Source organism: Pseudogymnoascus verrucosus (assembly GCF_001662655.1).
Source record: "Pseudogymnoascus verrucosus strain UAMH 10579 unplaced genomic scaffold scaffold_32, whole genome shotgun sequence".
Classification (NCBI taxonomy): Eukaryota; Fungi; Ascomycota; class Leotiomycetes; order Thelebolales; family Thelebolaceae; genus Pseudogymnoascus; species Pseudogymnoascus verrucosus.
Window position 1 is genome coordinate 325,964 of NW_017263683.1, and position 18,986 is coordinate 344,949.

At 51.8% G+C, this 18,986-nt stretch overlaps 5 protein-coding genes across 5 annotated transcripts; 2 read left to right on the top strand and 3 right to left on the bottom strand.

Moving 5' to 3' along the window:
• Positions 1-286: 286 nt before the first annotated feature.
• Positions 287-1,053, bottom strand: VE01_07655 (uncharacterized protein). The gene is made up of 2 exons (XM_059463901.1): positions 671-1,053; positions 287-553 (listed from the first exon to the last, which is right to left on the bottom strand). The coding sequence occupies exons 1-2, from the start codon at positions 1,002-1,004 to the stop codon at positions 366-368; spliced, it is 522 nt and encodes a 173-aa protein (XP_059319568.1). The 5' UTR covers positions 1,005-1,053; the 3' UTR covers positions 287-365.
• Positions 1,054-6,127: 5,074 nt separating this feature from the next.
• VE01_07656 (uncharacterized protein) lies at positions 6,128-7,738 on the top strand (the record flags this gene model as incomplete). The annotated part of the gene is made up of 2 exons (XM_018277089.2): positions 6,128-6,742; positions 6,795-7,738. 2 exons carry the CDS (start codon positions 6,128-6,130, stop codon positions 7,533-7,535), a joined length of 1,356 nt encoding a protein of 451 aa, XP_018128944.1. The 3' UTR covers positions 7,536-7,738.
• Positions 7,739-8,094: 356 nt separating this feature from the next.
• On the bottom strand, positions 8,095-9,205 carry VE01_07657 (uncharacterized protein). Its single transcript, XM_018277090.2, has one exon. The coding sequence runs from the start codon at positions 8,895-8,897 to the stop codon at positions 8,112-8,114; it is 786 nt and encodes a 261-aa protein (XP_018128943.1). The 5' UTR covers positions 8,898-9,205; the 3' UTR covers positions 8,095-8,111.
• On the bottom strand, positions 9,191-14,498 carry VE01_07658 (uncharacterized protein). Its single transcript, XM_018277091.2, has 3 exons — positions 13,998-14,498; positions 11,012-13,944; positions 9,191-10,959 (listed from the first exon to the last, which is right to left on the bottom strand). The coding sequence occupies exons 1-3, from the start codon at positions 14,319-14,321 to the stop codon at positions 9,585-9,587; spliced, it is 4,632 nt and encodes a 1,543-aa protein (XP_018128940.1). The 5' UTR covers positions 14,322-14,498; the 3' UTR covers positions 9,191-9,584.
• A 3,740-nt stretch (positions 14,499-18,238) lies between these two features.
• On the top strand, positions 18,239-18,739 carry VE01_07659 (uncharacterized protein; the record flags this gene model as incomplete). Its single annotated transcript, XM_018277092.1, has 1 exon — positions 18,239-18,739. One exon carries the CDS (start codon positions 18,239-18,241, stop codon positions 18,737-18,739), a length of 501 nt encoding a protein of 166 aa, XP_018128939.1.
• Positions 18,740-18,986: the final 247 nt, after the last annotated feature.

The following is an 18,986-nucleotide window of genomic DNA, read 5'->3' on the forward strand; positions in this document are numbered from 1 at the left end:
CCGATTCTGCATAATTAGTAAGATGCGTATCAATATCCATAAATTCATATTTCGCAGATATAGGTCTTATGATGGATAATACTGGCTGAGCACTTTAGCATTAGCTAGGTGACCAGTTGACCTGCCTCCGCTGATCTTTCGATTTCCTTGCGTTTAATTTTCCTCTCTAGGTATTTTGCGGCCGGAATGGACAGTAATCTGCGATTCCGAGTCGGACAACCAGAAGGAAGATGGCGGCTCAATACACATTTGGTGGGGATGCGGCAAAGAATATTAAACATAGATACTCCTCCCACAACTGCCCTATTTCTGTTCTTGTTTGCTACTGATGCTCCGGTTTAAAGCGTTATACTCGACCTAAACCTCTATGGCCCACGCCTCTGAGGTTCGGGACCAAAATAATACGTAACGTAAGAAACTATAAACCCTGCAAATAGAAAAAAACATATTGAACCAAAAGCTAACACCCCATCCATTTTCTCCCTCCTATACTCTATCAATGTCTGAAAGAGAGAAAGAATGCTCAAAACGAACAATCCATACACAATTGACACTTTACCACACATATATTAGTTACTTCCAAAAAGTTCTCAAGTATATTAGAGCGCAAACGACGTGTAGAGGAGTAAACAAATAATAAAACAAAAACAGCGCATGGCTCTGAACTTACAGCCAGGCGTTGCCCCGAAGATATCCTTCTGAGGTTTCTCTAGAATCCCTCTGTTGCCCAAGTTACCGCTAGGGCCAGTCCGTGACGTTCTCAGCTCCTTCCTTGCATAACCATAGAGCAAGGTCCCAGCTTCAGCACCGAATATCGAGCGAAAAGTAGCAACATCATAGTATGTGAGTTCCGAGCCGCGACCATACTCCCATTTCGCCGCTATCTCGTATGCCTGTTCCAGTGAGACGTCGTGGAAATTAAAGAGAACCCCGGCAAAATAGTCGCGGACCTCTAAAGGGGTTGCGTTATGGGATGGCGGAGATGGTGTCTGTGAGGAGGACATCTTGGACAGCTCTGGGGAGGATTGATATTTGTTCGCACTTGGGGGGGGGGGGCGGGGTTTGGATAATTGAAGATTTGGGGGTATGACGAAAACCCCATTATATACTCCGAATGGAAGAGGGGTTTAAGGTGGTTATAGGGCCGAGCGCTTCAGTTTACAAGGATGGATCCGGGTATATTGTGCGGCGCAGGGTGGTTGGTGCCTAGCATGCGCCTCGAAGCTTGTCCGTAACAAGCCTTTTGGTCCCTCAGCGACAACACACAGTCAGGAGTTCCCGTTCATCGAATCTGTACAGAATCTGCTTTCCACCTTACGAGACAAATCATTGGTACTTTGAATTCAATTGAATCTAAATTTGTAAATGCATTGAAAATTCCAGTATTTTTTGTTTCGGGCATGCTCTGTGACCACTCAACAGTCCAAACCCCGGCTACTCTGAATTTTACGATCACGTCGTCGCTGTCGTGCTTGATTGCGCAGGGTGTCAATCCAAAGTGTAATAGAACCCCTCGACCTACAGTACCACCAGAGATGTTTGTGCCTTTCAAGCCCTATAACACCTTGATCTTGGTTTCTAAACCTCACAACAGTGCCGAAAATTAAAATTTCAGCCTTGTTGTGTGACCAGGGGGCATTGTGTCATTCGACGTCTTTTATGCGACATACATTAATCCCCCCGCCCCGACTAAACTAGCTAGCCCAGTGATGATGTTATATGAGTGACCTACCTCACTTACCATCCTTATAGTCTCTAGAAAAATGTATGTTAGATTTAAGTAGAGAAATGAGAAATGGCCCGTAAACTTAGCATTCCTCAGCACAGATATGGTTGCAAGAAGCAAATTTCTGTGCCCGAGTGATCCCTGACTTCTCAAGTAGCATAACCTCATTCCCGGCGCTAACTCATGTTACCCCTCTACCTCACAGCTGCCAAAAGAAGTCTTGATTTACACATAGGATATGAGGCTGACTGCGATCATCGCCGCTGTGCCGAAATAGAGAGAGCACAGCAGCAAGGCTGTAAGGCTATGTTTTATATTTAGCTACATCCACAGTATATAATCTGCGAGTAACTCCCCCTTCTTGAAAGAAATATATATGGACTAGTCTCACTGATGCGCTTTGAAGTTCATATTGCTTCAGGAGCAAAGGCGTGAGAATTGACAGGCAAGATGCAGGGTGATCGCTTTTCTTTGATAACTCGACTGCAAGATGGGCAGCGAGGAAAGAGTTGTGGGACGATGGATGCCAGCTCAGACGCCGATACGCCTGGCCCCAAGCGGCATTCAGTAGACGACGGCTCCTCCCACCAAAGCGCCGCTAGCATCGGAAAACCCACCCCGGCCCCCCTTCCATCCCCCTCCACCACTCCATCTATATCGTCATCCCAACCCTGCTCTACGGTCGCCGCAGCCCTCTACACCTGGGTAATCATCTGCATCTTGACTCTCCGCCCCATCGGCGGTATCAGCCGCCGATGACTTCGATGAGCTGGACTACATCCTGCACCAGCCGGGCATCACTATACTGTCCCTGAGTATCTTGACGCCTTCATCGCCCGGAGCCAGCGCTATCTCAGAGTGGCAAGGATTTTCTAGTCGCTGATGTCAGTGCTTACAATCCCCTTGACTTCGGCGGTGTGATCGCAGGCTGTCGTGGTGTATATCTAGCGGCGGCGACGTGGCAGCAGACTGACGCTCAGGCAAAACATGGCGTTGGCGGACCGAGGGTGGACAGATCTGGGGATTCTAGGGGATTCGCTGTTAAGGGAGGGTTGGAATAGATATAGGTCGTTGCTGCTTCTGTTTGCGCTGGCTCTGCATTTCCTGGGTGCTGCTGTGTCCCCGGTACAGCAACTAATTCTTTCGTCCCAGATGATTAAGCGGCCCACGTTCCCTGTCCCTTTCACTCACATCACGGACTCCAGTGGCCTTCCCCTCCAGTGGAGAAACCGACGGCGAAGACGGCTTCGATCCTGTGATACTGCGAGCCATCCTGACATCAACGGTTGATGCGGCGGTTCAGCCGCGACTCTAGTCCTTGAGCGTTGACTTGGTATCCATTGACGATATTGCTGGCGCCACAGGTGTATATCCATCAGTCGAGACGAAATCCGAAAACACCCTCATTGATATGAGCAGCATAACCGACCCATTTTGGGCCGAGCTCCCCTCCGGTATCAACACGTGGTTTACTGGAACAGTTTGCTCCGCGCGTTAACTTGACGGCGACGTGAGAGGAAAACTCAGTTGAGGCGCTTGATGAGATGCCAGGGTGGGCTGGGGACAGGGCAGGGGTAGAGGTAGAGAAGTTATGTTTACGGGGAGAGATGGCGCTGAGGGAGAGAGGAGGTATGGGTGCTATGATACTGAGGTTGTGGTGTAGGCGACGGGGTTAGTCAGACCAGGGAGTATGCTTTGGCGACGAGTGGGGGGGAGTCATGCTCCTGACGACGAGTTTGAAGGTTGATGGGAGGGAGACTCTACACCCTAACCCTGTTCGGTGTTAAAGTCACTGCGAGCTACGAACTTACCTTGGCTGTGGCCTAGCATATAACCCGAGTTCGATGCTTGTGGTACTCAGGGAATGTCTCTGTTTTTAAGACTGCAGAACACCTCATCAAGTGGTGTAAGAGAGTGCCACCTTCGTGGCGCGAGGAAATAGAAGCAGAATTCTTGGGACTCCATAGCAGGAACTCGGGAGTTTAACCACTGCTCATCTGGTCATCAGGGGTGGACCATACTTGACGGCTAAGACCCCCGGCTGAGTAGTTCGGTCGCCAAGTGTATGCCAGTCGCCATCAGCATTAAAACAAACGCAGCTGCCTAAGCATACATCTTTTATGGTGGCCTTTTTTATATAAAGAGCCCACTCGTAAAGCCGTCGTCACCTGCCCCATAGAATCTGTTAGTATAAAGGAGTGACTAATTTTTATAAGACCAGATTCAAACTGATGAACTCTAATTATCAAACTTCCGGTAGCTATCATCATATGGTAGGGAGTTGTTTTCCCGTTCTATATCTACTACTGACCATAACAAACATCGTTGTCGGCCTAATACACATAGTCGCTGTACCACACCCTAGAATAGCTATCTGCCGAGAGTATAATCCTCTCCCAGACAGACGGTTGACGAGACTCGCGGTGTAGTGGCCCCAGCGCTCAACACAATCCGACGTGTGATTGGCCCGCCCGCTCAATGGTAGTTAATTTGCGCGACAGGAATCTGATAGGTGCGAGATTTGAGTCGTGCTACCATACGGAAAAATGAGATTATCCTTGAGTACCAATGGCGACCCGGCTGAAAAGGCCCAAATCAGACTAAATACATACATCTGCATCGTTCAATATTCCCGAGTTAATTAGGCCCAGAAGTACCGGATAGTTAGTAGATAGATGGCAAGCTCCGGGCGCCCAGCTTTGTACAATCTAACTAGGCCACCCCACATAATAAGCGTTTGCGGGGTCCCCGCAGATTCAAGCTATTACTAGCGTCCGTCTCGTGCCACGTTATCCCCACTAAACATATTACCAGGAAGCGGGGGTTGCTCTAGAGTGAAGGCTACCCTCTCAGGCGACCAGGTAAATGTATATCGAAGCATTAGATACGGAAGAGCTACCGACACTAACCCCCCTCTCCCGGTCGCCCCCGCCGGCCTTCTCAAAGCGCTTCATTTATATAGTGGGAATATATTGCTACTATATATTAGCAACGACCATCGAGGCAGCTGACGAGACACGAACTCGTCTTCTCAACTCCCGAACTCCTTTCTCCGCATATAAAGGTCTAGACCGGCTGGTGTCATGCCTGCCATTGATGTTTACACATGTGGTAGCAACTTAGTCGTATTTGTCGAGCGTCTACTTCCATTACCTTATTTCCGAGTATGTGATATTGTGCAGACACATACAACATGCAGTACGAAGTGCCGAGATTCATGGTCCGCTAGTGTAGCTCTTGCGATGTACTCTTGTGAAACAGTACCACCACAACGCCAGAGTCGTCAATACCTCACCCCATGGCGAGGGTGGCTTGACCCATTTACCCCAAGTTTGGCAAATTGATAGTGTGAATGTCAAGCCTTAATCATCAGCAAATAGCAGGGCGTTGTGTCTAACGTCGAGCGACAAAATACATACTTAGAAACTCTGTAGACCTAGAACCAAGACACGTGAGAAATTTACCGTCGTCATGTATCTCTATGACGGATTAGACAGGAAATTTAGCAAATTCGAAGCAAGACATGCGGAAGAACCTCTCCGTGACATGCAGTCCTCGGGATTTCCTCCCGTCTCTACGTTCGTTCAATTTCAGGGTCTGTTTGAGTGGGATTGGGCTGTCTAAGTTACATATGGGCTGAAATTATGCTTGCCTGACAGGATGCATCCGCGAATCATGGAGCCTTGCCCATAAGTAGGAGCATAAAGGGGCCTAATAGACTGTTTCAACACAGCAAGACTCTTGAGACTTCCCTACAAGCCTCGTTACAAAGTTTATCATGCTGTTCTAGCTCTTTGAATCCTAAGAAGCACGGTCAGCCCATAATTCCTCCATTGTCTCAGTCACAGTGAAGTTACCTAAACATCCTGTTATCCGGTAATCAGAGCCTGTGTTCCGTGCAGATCGGGCCATTTAGAAATGGCAGAGGGGTTCTTCCACAATTTAGAGATCTCCCCTGCCTGGTAGAGAATAGTCAGATGGAGACTGTCAGTCACCTGCTCCTCTCTAATATGGCATACACAAATAGCCGTGGATAAGAGTTGATGGTCTTGTCACTATTACTTACAAGACATACAACCAGCTGTGCTAATAAGCCGTCTTTGATACTACAAAGCGTATTTCTCATTATTATGCGCCCTACTTTAATTCCAGCGTCCAAAGCCATAACGGGCCTCGAATATAGCATTTTATCGATCCGTCGCCTCCGTCGAGCCGATAGCTTTATTAAACTTATCCGGGGCGGAAACCAAGAGCCGTTTCCAAATGACACTTTTTGGAACGCTCTTTCGTAGATCCTCTTGTTCCTAAAGCAATAGCATCATGTATAAAATGCCCCTCCTCCCGTAGGCAAACCTTTCGTCTAAGATAAGAAACTTAAACGTCTCAAACTTATCATTCATGATGCATTCCAAAGCTATTCTCCTCTCTCTTATTGCCACTGCAAGTGCGCAGCAAGTTGGCACCCAGCAGACTGAAACACACCCTTCTATGACATGGTCGAAATGCACTGGCACCGGAGGAACTAGCTGTGCATCCCAGTCAGGAAAGGTTGTACTCGATTCTAATTGGAGATGGGTTCACAAAGTCGGTGACTACACCAACTGCTACACTGGCAACACGTGGGATGCTACTCTTTGCCCAGACGATGCAACTTGCGCGAAGAACTGTGCCCTTGAGGGCGGCGACTACCCAGGCACTTATGGCATCAACGTGAGCGGCAACTCAAACAAGTTGACATTCGTTACGCCAGGCCCATATGCTACCAACATTGGCTCGCGAACGTACCTGATGGCGGATGACTCCAACTATCAAATGTTCAACCTCCTTAATCAGGAGTTTACCTTTGATGTGGATCTTTCCCAGCTCCCTTGTGGCCTAAACGGTGCCCTCTACTTTGTTTCTATGGATAAGGACGGAGGAATGAGCAAGTATCCCAACAACAAGGCCGGTGCTAAGTACGGAACTGGGTACTGCGATGCTCAATGCCCACGCGATCTCAAGTTCATCAATGGACAGGTAAGTACCGATTCACAACCTGTGATCAAACACCAACTTATCTATGTTTTAGGGCAACGTCGAAGGGTGGAAGCCATCCTCTAATGACGCAAACGCTGGTGTTGGAGGGCACGGCTCTTGCTGCGCAGAGATGGATATCTGGGAGGCCAACTCCATGGCTACGGCGTACACGCCGCATTCTTGCGATACTATCACCCAAACAATGTGTCAAGGTGACGCCTGTGGTGGTACCTACTCATCCAACCGTTATGCTGGGACTTGCGATCCTGACGGATGCGACTTCAATTCATACCGCCAAGGCGATACATCATTCTACGGCAAGGGCAAGACTGTTGACACCAGCAAGGTGTTCACAGTGGTGACTCAATTTATTGGGAACCCGCTCACAGAGATCAAGCGGTTCTACGTCCAAGGTGGAAAGGTCATTCCGAACTCCCAATCTAAAATTGCGGGTGTTACCGGCAACTCTATCACTACTGCGTTCTGCGACGCGCAAAAGGCAGCCTTCGGTGATAACTACAGCTTCAAGACTCACGGCGGAATGGCTTCTATGAGCAAGGCTCTTAGCGGAGGAATGGTGCTCGTTATGTCACTCTGGGACGACCACTATGCCAATATGCTCTGGCTTGACTCCACCTATCCTACCGACTCGACCAAGCTGGGCTCTGTCCGTGGTTCTTGTGCAACTTCTTCAGGTGTCCCTAAAGATGTTGAGTCCGCTTCACCAGGCGCGTCTGTCACCTACTCCAACATCAAGGTCGGCCCAATCGGCTCCACCTTCAAGGCACCATAAATTGCTTTTGCTTTAAAGGGAGAGATTGAGTTTCCGCTGGATGATGTGAAGTGGAATAGACAATTATCTGCTCTCTATAGATGCAAGAAGGCAGTCATCAAGTCTTGCGTGCACGCAGCTTGAAGGGAACCGATTTATTCTGGAAGATATTATATAGCAATATTGCTGATCCTGTCGTTTACTCATTTTATAGTTAGTAGGAGATTGAACATATTTTATGGTGGAAGAAACTTCCCAAGTACAAGATATCGTGTCATGTTGTGCACTACAAGTTCACAGCACAAGCCCTCCGCACCTAGAGCAGCGGCAACATCTGCCATCCCATGATATGTTCATCAACTTGCATAGCTTGTGGTGGATAGAAGCCTTGTAACTTCTCTTTGAGTCAGGGTTCTGTTCGCTGCTTTACCATTAACGCAGCGCGTATGTTTTCGAGATAGATATCCGGCGCGCTTGAACCGAGCATGGTTTCAAGGCAGGTTACAGCAATGAGGAGCAGATTGGGCTTTCGATCCTGCCGTGAGTGTTTGGTGTAGAGCGATGATTTTGTAAGAGAGAGGGGCTAAATTACTGTATCTATCTCAATCCTACTTCTGACGTGTCCAATAACTGGTGGGCCAGTTGCCGCAATTCGTCTTTTGCCTTTTCGTGATGTCCGCCTTCCAGAAACGTTGATACTTCAAAATCAATCAACTTTGCTTCATTCCCCGAGATGATGATATTGTATTTATTCAGATCGCCATGAACAACGCCTACCCCATGCAGTTGCTCGACCGTATCCTCACAAGCGCCCAGGTCCCCAATATCAGGATGCCGTCCATACAGCTCTTCCATCAGAAAGCCCACAACCCGGCTCTTCTCTTCTTCATAAACATACCCAATGAATCCAAGGCAAAGACCAAACTTACGATCCCTCAAAGCACCGTATACTCGAACTTCCCTCTGCAGAGCCTCAAGCTCATGCCTGAATCTTGCAATCTTAACCACGCACACCGTCCCGCCCACAAGCACCCTCGCCATGCTCACGATGATCCGCCCACATCGCTCATGCTCCAGGATATTGTATGCGGGGCCAGCGCAGGCGGAGACGGCGCCACCATCCAGCTTATGCGCCTCAGACTCATTAACGGTGCACTCCACACCTCCACCTCTCTTTCGAGCCGTAAGCGTGCGCCATTCCCCGTCCCATCCAGGGAGTAGCCTCAGGTGAGACAGGATCCTAGACCCCTCTGTGCGGTGCTCTGGAGGGACAATGTCAGCGTGGAGCACTGAGACATAGACGATGCGGTGGCCGCGCCGGATGCGGTAGAGGTAGTCGTCGTCTTCGAGATCGAGGGAGAGCAATTCTTCCTGCTCGTCCATGGATGTAGTGAGTGTCGCGGGCGCATACCGGTTTGTGTTACGCTGGTCTGGCGGTTAGGAACCCCGGACTGTGGGCTAGATGGGAAATATATGATCGCTAGCGTTGTCGTCCCCAACGGCTTGTCAGGGGACCCGTTACGTAACGGGAGAGGCAACACCTACTGTGACTCCTGGACTTTAATATCGCTCGATGTGCTAATTGGGGCTCTATGAGGATGGGCTGGTGAGTGTTTGTCATGGTTGTTCAGTAACTGAGTGGTCTAGCTCGCCATTTACTTAGTGCTCCGCGCGGATGTCTTGATTAGCGAACCACCCCCAAATCTAGAATAGGAATATTCATAGCACACAATATGTATTCATTCCTCTCTTCAAAAACTACCCATAATAATTATGAACCCTCAAAAACCTAGCTATGCGCCGTTTTCCCAACCCGTCCGTCCCGCAGCCAGTTCTTTATAAAACCAAACGCAAGAAAGGGGGTGAAAAAACAAAAAACAAAACAAAATGCAAAAAATAATAGCTGACATGATTTAAACACGCTTCTTCCTGCTTTTCCTTCCTTCCTTTCTCTTTATCCGGGTTTGAGACTCGCCTTCCCAATTTTCCACGCGGAAACTAAGTGACCATGTCTCCTCCGAACCCCATGTATAAACATGTATAAACAGGTTTTCTTCTCTCGTTACTTACTTACTCCTTCTTCCCCCCCTCCCCCATAATAACCCCCTCCAGCGCCTCCCCCTCCCCACTCCCCCTCACCAACCCCGCAAACACCCCCCCTTGCTCCATCAACTCCCTCGGGCCCCCAAACTCCACCCCCACCCCCTTATCCATCACCAGAATCCTATCAAAATCCGCAATCGTACTCAACCGATGCGCAATAACCACCAACGTCGTATCGCGAAACTCCTCCCTAATACTGCGCTGGATCAGCGCATCCGTGCCCATATCCACCGCGCTCGTCGCCTCATCCAGGACCAGGATCTTGGGCCTCGCCACGATCGCGCGCGCGAGACAGAGGAGCTGCCGTTGCCCCTGGGAGAGGTTGAGGCCGGATTCGGAGATGGGGGAGGAGAGCGAGGCGAAGGGGTTCGTGTTGGTTTGGCCCTGTGAGGCGCTGGCGCTGCTAGAGCCCGGCGGGGACGGTGAGTCAGCGCGCGAGGTAGGCGCGGAGACGAGATGGACGCGCTGAAGTGCGTCGCGAAGCTCGGCATCCTCGTACTCGTCGAAGGGATCGAGATTACTCCTCACGGTCCCGGAAAACAGAACAGGGTCCTGCGGGATGATGGCGAGGCGGCTGCGGAGGGCTTGTAGCTTCACTGTCGAGATGTCGAGGCCGTCGATGACGATTTTCCCCGAGCGCGGGTCGAGAAAGCGGAACAGCGCGAGAGTGAGAGAGGACTTACCCGCTCCGGTGCGGCCCACGACGCCGACGCGCTGGTTGGGCGCGATGGAGAAGGAGAGGCCGTTTAGGATAGCAGGCAGGTCGGGTGCGTAGCCGACGACGAGATCGGAGACCTCGAGGCGGCCCGAGGAAGGCCATGCGGCGGGTGGGTCGATGCCCTTCTCCGTCTCGGTGGGGAGGTTGGCGTACTCGATTACGCGCTCGGCGGAGTTGAAGTCCAGCTCGAGGGATGCGTAGTGGCGAAGTGCCCACATGATGGCAGCGGAGTACTCGAGGCTGAACGCTAGCGCGAAGCCGCCGAGGGAGGCGGAAATGGATGGGATGAGCAGGATGGTGGTGGAGACCGCGACGCAGAAGAGCGCGCCGACGGATGCCATACGGAGTCCCATCCAGCGGTTGAAGAGCCACAGGTGCCAAGTTGTCGTCGAGTGGCTGTCAATCAGGTCGTACATGCGCTTGACGTATACGTCTGCCTTGTCGAAGCCGCGGATCGTAGCGACGCCCGCGAGGGCGGCGTTGAAGGTCTCGAAGATTGGGGATTTGGCATTGCTCTCGAGACGCTTCACTTCGCGCGCGCCGGCTAGGTAGCGCATGGCGAAGTGGAGGCAGATGGCTGCAAGGACGAAGGCGAGGACGAAGATGTAGGAGGATACGAAGAGACTAGTTTTGTTAGACAGTCGTTAGAAAAAGGGGGGAGAGGTGAGAGGCATACCCAGCAATGACAATACCAATCACAGAGAAGACATCCATAATTCCGAAACTCAAATCATACGCTAGACGCGCATCGACGATGACGAAATCAGCCGTGAAGCGATTCAACACACGTCCAATGGGCACGGTATCGATCCACCGTAGCGGCGTTCTCAGAACCGTGTATGTGATATCCTCAAACAGCTGCTTAGACGCGCGAATGCTGCCCAAGAAGATGTAATAGTGCTTGAAGACACCCAGGAAGCACGATAACAGCGACACCGACACGTAAAGCGCGAGGTAATAAACAAGATTATCGTGGAACTCCTCGTTGCCGCCCTTGACCACCGGAGCCTGGAAAGCATAGGTGAACATCGCGTGCGCGGTGTGCTCCTCGTCGCTACCAGTCCAGAGTTTGAGGATCCACGAGCGGCCAAGCGTCGTGATCTCGAGGATAGAGAAGATGACGGCTGCCACGCTCCAGAATGGCACACCGCCGCTTGACTTCAGGTATCCGAGGTAGATGACCTTCTTGATCGCACCCGTCTCGCGGCCCTCTTCCTCCACAAACTTCTTCGCCGACGCCTTGGTATCGACTCTCGTCAGGAGCTCCCCACTCGTATCCACATCCGATGAGTCGGATGCCACGGCCGTCGACGCCTCATCAGCCTCAACCTCCTCCCTCGTCTCATTGTGGCTGACAATCTCCCCCATCACACCCTCCCTCTCCAACTCCGCCACCAACCCCGCGTGCTCCACCGTCCCCTCCCCAAGCTCAACCAGGTACTTCGCCCTGGGTCTACAGAGCGCCACATGATGGGTAACCAGGATGCGCGTGCGCCCCGCGCCCAGCTCTCCCGTCAGGGCTTCTTCAAAAATATGCCTGCCCACATGCGCATCCAGCGCACTGAATAGGTCATCCAATAACAGTATACCGGCACGCGAATATAACGCTCGTGCAAATGTCAACCTCCAGCGCTGTCCGCCGCTCAGATTGATACCCTGGGCCCCAATTTCCGTATCCTCGCCATCAGGCATGATAGCCAGGTCAGCGCGGAGGGCGCACACATCGATAGTCTTGGCGTATCGCTCCTCATCAAGCGGGAGACCAAAGAGGATGTTCTCCTTGACAGTTGCATTCTCGATCCATGGGATTTGTGCCACATAGGCGATAGACGATGGAATAATCCAGTTATCGCGCGTAGCGGCGGCGTCATTACGGGAGGAAAGCGGAGGAGATAGAGGAACATGCACACTTCCGGCGAGGAGGTCGGTTTCTCCGAGAATGGCGCTGAGGAGGAGCGTCTTGCCCGACCCGGTTTTTCCAGAGATGATGCTCAGTTCACCTTTGGGGAAGGCGATATCAATATCGCGGAGGACGTACTTGTCCGCCTCGTCGGTGTCGTCGTCGCAGGGCCAGGCGACGGAGGCGTGTTCGAAGGAGATTGTGTCTGAAACCTTGCGGTCAGAGGCGATTTCGGGCGCGGATAGGTACTCCTCGATGCGAGTAACGGAGACGAAGGCGTCGATCAGGTCGGTGGTTAACTCAGGGATGATAGATAGTGTCAGCTCGAGCTGCTTGAAGACGCCGATGCTGGTGAAGGCGACGGATGGGCTTAGACCTCCCTCTAGGACTGCGTAGGTCGCGAGCGAGGCCGCGGAAAGCATGATGGGCGAGGCAATCCAGCAGAGGATCAGGCCAGTGTCGTTGAGTAGCGAGGACCAGAGATCGCGCAACTCCCGGTCACGAACCTTCCTGATCTTAGCTCCCCACTGGTTTTCTGTGGCTGTCCATTTGATCTGTTTCATGCCCTGTAGGGCCTCGTTGACAACGGCCAGCTTGGCGTCGCGCGCCTTCATCAGACGGTCCTGCGCAGCACTGTAGCGCTTGCTGAATATAATGTTGGCGGGAAGGATGATAACCATAGTCATCAGCCCCGCGAGCAGACTGCGCCACCCAATCAACTGAATCAGGAATGCAAACGAGATCACCAGCTTGAAGAAGCTGCCAGGAAAGAAGAAATTAAACGCTGCAAAGTCCGCAACGCGCTTCGCATCGACACCGATGAGATTCACAATCGCCTGCCTCGACTTCTGCCCCATATCCTCATCATCAATCTCCGCCTTCATCGCCCCGGCCTCGACATTCTCCTCATCCACCTCCCCCTCCGCCGTCTTCGCCACGCTCTTCACATCCTTCCTCCGCATCGACTTCTCAAACACAAGCGCCGACAGCTCGGCTCGGATCGGGATCGACAAATCTGCCTGCGATAGCCAGAGCAGCCACCCCTCCACCCACGACGACGCAACCGTCATCACCCCCAGCGCCGCGACCCACACGAACGCCTCGGAGGTGATGGGCTCGCCGCTACCGCGGCGCTCGAGCACGCGCAGGATCTGTAGCAGCACGAACTGCGGCGCGAAGTTGCCAAAAGCCTGGACAAACGCCAGTGCCCACTGGCCCGCGAAGGCCCACTTGTGCGTCAGGAAGATGCGCAGCATGAGGCTGCCCGGTAAGTTGGCGCGGGTCCACGACGCTGCCAGGTCGGCGGAGCGGGTGTCGGCGTTGGGGCGCGGGAGGTCGGACATGTTCAGCGTGCCCTTCTTGGCGGCGAAACGGAGCACAGCGTTGCACCACTCGAAGGAGTACTTGCTCAGCGCTGAGTTGGTGTTCATGGCGTCGATGGGGCGACTACCGTCGATGAAGACGCCGGGGCGGCGCGGGATGGTGAGGTTGGCGAAGGCGACGGCGGTGGTGAGGATGAGCTGGGCTACGCGCAGGATGAAGGTGGGGAGGGGGCCAATGTCGCTGCGCACCTGGGCGAGGATGATGGATTGGGCACACTGGCCGCCGAGGAGGAACCAGGCAGAGATGGAGCCGTAGATGCCCAGGTCATAGGTCATAACTGGGGCTCTCGCATAGACTACGGCGAGAGCCTGGAGGGAAATAAGCACCTGTCATTGCTGTTAGCTAGTTATTCATAGATTAATTGACAATCCCAAGTTACCCATCCAGTGGCATTGAACCAGTTCTCAAGGAAGAAGCCCTCGTTGCTGTCTAGAGTGCTGAGCACAGCGATAGCCACGGATACGCCTAGGCCGAGAAGAGCCAGTAGGCAAATGGCGATTTTGGGCCCCGTCGTCGAGTAGGCGGCTGTGGTTTCCGCCGTGGCCACGCCGTCGGCATCCTCGTAGATGCGCTGCAGCTGGCCATCCTTCCTGCTGTGCCACCGGGGTGCAATGAGCCGTAGCGACGCCGCAGACGAGATGGTCACTAGGGCGAGTGCAATGGCGCCCGCGGCGAGAGAGACGGAGATTGTGTTGTTCGACATGGCGAGCTGTGTGGTGGGATTGAAGGACGTCCTGTTCTTTTGGTTCACAGGGTCCTGTGGTGGGGGGAATCCGAGCTCCAAATGAGTGAATTATCACAGGCTGTCGGCGGTTCTACACGAAGGACGCTGTTACCGCATCACGCCGAGTCCGTCCGTTAATTTCAGTCTACTCGGTCAAGTCCCCCTTTGCTCGGCGCGCACGAAATATACTATATATCTGTCTCTAGGGAAAGTCGAGAAGGGAGCCTTTTAGCTTTTTGTCGAGTCAGCACCGCGGTGGAGCCAAGCTATGGCGATCTGCGGGAGGAGGCGGCAGGAAATTTTGCAGATTGGTGCTAGTTCGCTCGGTAGGGTGGTGGTGGGTTGTGCAAGGCAACGGGCCTGAGTCACTCGGCGAGAAAGGCTAGAGGATACGGAGCAGGTGGTAGAGATGGCGTTGTGAGGTTTGTAGTTGTAGTTGTACTCGTGGAGATGAGTACATGTGCGTATACTGTGTCTGTAATGTGTCTGTACTAGATACTGTGCATATATCGATGCTAGACAAGACAACTCTCTGTAGCGCCCAGCTAGGCAGTATATTTGTGCTGTAGATGTGAATATCTCTCAACCATCAACCTCTGCTGTACGACGACCTCGAGTAAAAATATCAAAATCCCCATAAAAAAATGCTCGTATTGTACTGTACTGTCTAGTACCTACGCCACTTCCCACATCCATCATCCCTAAGGGCGTTAAGAGCGGGCATGGCGTTCGCTGACGGACAACGGGGATTGGTGACGATTTTGGGCGGTGCTGACGGACGCTATGGACCCTGTCAGCTGTGCAGCATAATTCCAAGTATGCACAGTATAATGCATAGTATGCATATCACATCTCCATCACGGCTCCATCACATACATCATGGACAGACTCGAAGGCTGCTGCTAGTTGCTCTACGGGGGAGACGGCGGAGGAGTGATGTCTAGGGATAGTGAAATGTCGAATAACATGTCTGGGAAAGTCTGGGAAAGATGGGTGCGGGGTGTTACCTACGTTCTGGACACGAGGGACGTACAGGGTCTGGGGTGGGACAGTGGTAGCTGTGAGCCCTGTTCGTCCGTTATCTTAGGGTTCCAGCTTGTACTGGGTACTGAGGGAGAGGCAGCATCCCACAGCATCCCTTCCCATCCCATCACCCACAACCCCATCACCCCATCCCCTAACCACCACCCTAGCACACCCGCCCTAGCATGTTTTTCCTAGCACCTTTATCCTACCACCTTTATCCTGCCACCTTTATCCTAGCGAGCTCGGTCGAGGCTTGTCGCCGGCGAGAGAACGAGAAGGGGGGAGGCGGGTTGGTGGTGAGCAGAAGAGGAAGGAGGAAAGATTAGGGTCATCGAGTTTTCACGGGTTATCTCACCGGCTTACTGTGCATTTATGAGTATACACACGCTTTGTACAGACCACGCATTTGCTTACATATTCTCTTGTATATTAGAGAATACGCGCTCACTCATCTCTGACTCCGAACTGCACTCTGTACTGCACACTCTGCACACTTCTACATGCTCGCTTTTTTGCAGTACTCGTGACTCACTCATAGATGTCCGAGTCCCATTGTGTCTTGCTCCTTCCCTTCTCACCGCAACTACAACTACGACAATTACGATAACTACGACAACTACGACAACTACGACAACTACGATAACTGAGAGTATAATAGTATACTCGAGTATATGTCCTTCCTTCCTTCTTTCCCTCCCTTCCTCTTCTCCTGCATCTCTATCTCACGCTCTTGCCAACTTCTCCGCCCTCCCATCCTACGCTCCTTCCCTCTCCCCTGACCAACACTCATACTCACACTCACACTCATACTCACACTCACACTCATACTCGCACTCATAATGACGCTCATACTCACAGTCACACTCACACTCATAATCACGCTCCAGGCCACACCGCCCATCACATCACCTGCTCAATTCCCAAACTCCAATCCCCAATTCCCACGGCCGCCTGTTACACCCTCATAAGCCGTACCACCACACCAACAAACCCCAGCCCCCAACCCCATCTCACCCACTCCCGCTCCCACTCCCTCCCATCCTAGCATGTAACCTCACGTAACCTCACTACTGCACCACCCAGCACCACCCAGCACCCCATCCATCGCACGCACCTCCATCTCCACTACACCGCACCATCCACCGTACGCCGCACCCCAATCCATCCCATCCACCCCACCAACCCACCCTCCTCACCTGAACGTAGGTGACCCGAGCATCCCCCCACCCATAGGGTCCCATCCCATTCAGGGTAACTCGTCGTCCCTCTCAGGGTAGCCGCCGCCTCATGTCTCGCCCGGTCCGCGAGAGAGGCTGGCGCGCGCGCTTCCGATTGGGTGGGCGTGGGGGTGCATGGGGATGGGGATGGAGAGGTGCAGATGCGCGGTGGGGTGGTGGGGGGTTGGTGGGAGTTGTGGGACCGTAGGGGGGATAGATCAGATTAGATCACGGGATTTGAGGAGGGAGGGACCGCAAGTTATGGTACTCTATGAAAGGGGCGATGATGCGAGTTATGAGGAAGAGAGAGGAGATGGAGCTGCAGGATCGGTAGGCTGTGTTGTTCTATGCTGTTGCATGGAAGATGCAGAGCAGCGTTACAGAGAAGTATGAACACAGAGTAGGGAATGGCTGCCATGATGGCTTCGATGTTATACTGCCTTATGCCGTATTTATACCCACCAAAGCCTTGTACAGCCAGACAGAGCCAATCCATGTCGCGGCGACAAACGCACAAAATCACATAATAATATCACGGGATTCTAAACATAATATCACGTGAATAAATCCATAGGATGATCACGGGTTCTCAAAGGGGCAATCAATAGCAAGTATCCCCACCTTAGAAGATAGGTATTCACCTAGAGTGAAAGCACACGCAGTTTGTCGTGCTGTGGCCTCGAAGAAACGCTTCTAGCCAAAGTTTCATTTATAGAACGGGTGCCCCTCCGGTTAAATATCTTTTCGATTGACTGGAGATGTAGCCCTGTACTTTTTGCCTCGGCCGACATTTGATAAACGGGCGTGCGTAAGTCCTATGGGTATGATGATTTTTGACGTGGGAGTAGCAATGAAGGTCGTCTATATTATGTACAGCGAGGGGATATCAAAGCGCTACTTATGAGGAAGGCCCTCGATTTGTGGACTACGTTTGATTGAGGGTGGTGCCATACAGCCCGGTGGCGTCTGTTACACAAACATGCAGAAGTTTCACGGCATTTAGGAATTATAGTATTAGTTGGCAAAGTTTAAGGTTAGAGAATGGGCGGTGAGAATTGCAAAGGTAAGGGGGCATACGTTGTATTGGCCCTGCGGAACAAAGTTTGTTCATAGAACGGGTGCTTACAGATTTATTGGCGAGGGAATCCACCATAAAGCTCATATGCCAGTGCATATGTTTGCTCTATGCATATTATTATAGCTAGCCTACTGGACCCAAGACTATTTATGATAGGGCTGTTGCATGAGGCGGCAATTAGCTGATGGGAACCAGCACTGGCGGCGGCAAGGCGGCAGCCACGGCTCCCAAGACGGAATGCAGCATGCTCAATTATTGGTACGGAAGTGGACCGAAATGTATAGTATGTGTCACTAAAATTGATCGCAAGACTGTCTATGCGTCTAGGAAACAGTGGTGCGGCGTTTGTAGCTAAGACTTGCTCCTACGAATAGAACTGCCAGCCTCACAAGGGAGCAAATAAAGAAACCAAGTAATTTATATTCCAAGAACTGCTAGAAAGTTCATTATACCTCTCAAGGAACCCTTTGTGGTATCTCGAGGCAGTGTATTTAAATAGTCTGTTGTACTAACCATAAGGTTTCTCTAGATTTAGTCAATTCAATATTGGATTTCACAAGACGGAGGCTGGCCCAATGGACAACTTTTCAAAATCGGCAAGAGAAGATACAAGTACGATTAGTGCGGCAAAACTGCAAGGGATAAAGCAAGTCGGCGGTGGTATCCAGGAAACAACAGGAGCCACCAGAGGAAACCCCCCTCCAGGAGAGGCAGGCACAGGGATTAATACAAATGCGAAGTGGCTAGCATCTTTGAAATTGTCAGATGCTATTGCACTCTGGGAATTGTTTAAATCTCGAGTTGAATTGCATCCAAAGCATCGCTTGTCGCCCGCACAGGTGCTTACATTGACCTCTCTCAGGGCCGCGGACATTGAGACGGTTAGGACTGGACAATGGTACTTTGGCCTGGTTACATGTGAAGTTGCAGATATCGGTTCGCAACGCCAGCATCCTCGATGGCAGGTTCGATTAGACCAGGGCGTATTGTCGGTGGGTGGCTGCTGGCAAGGGGCTACAGGTATCGCAGAGAGATTTCGGGATGCGTCGCCCTTGGGATTCGAAGGGCGGCAATGATGGGAAGACACGGAGACAGGGCAGGTTCGTCAAGTAGCCAACCAGCAATGCAATTCGTTACAACACTCAATTATTACGCTCCTCATGATGACCCGTGAATGTCTTGTTTACTTACTCACCTACTTTATTACCTTCGGTGCCAAAGCCTTGTCGGCGACAGGGGACAATCGGTTTATGTGGCGATGATTAGACGAACTACTCGTAGTGAGACTGGAATTCCCATATTTGTATTAATTGGGCGCTGATT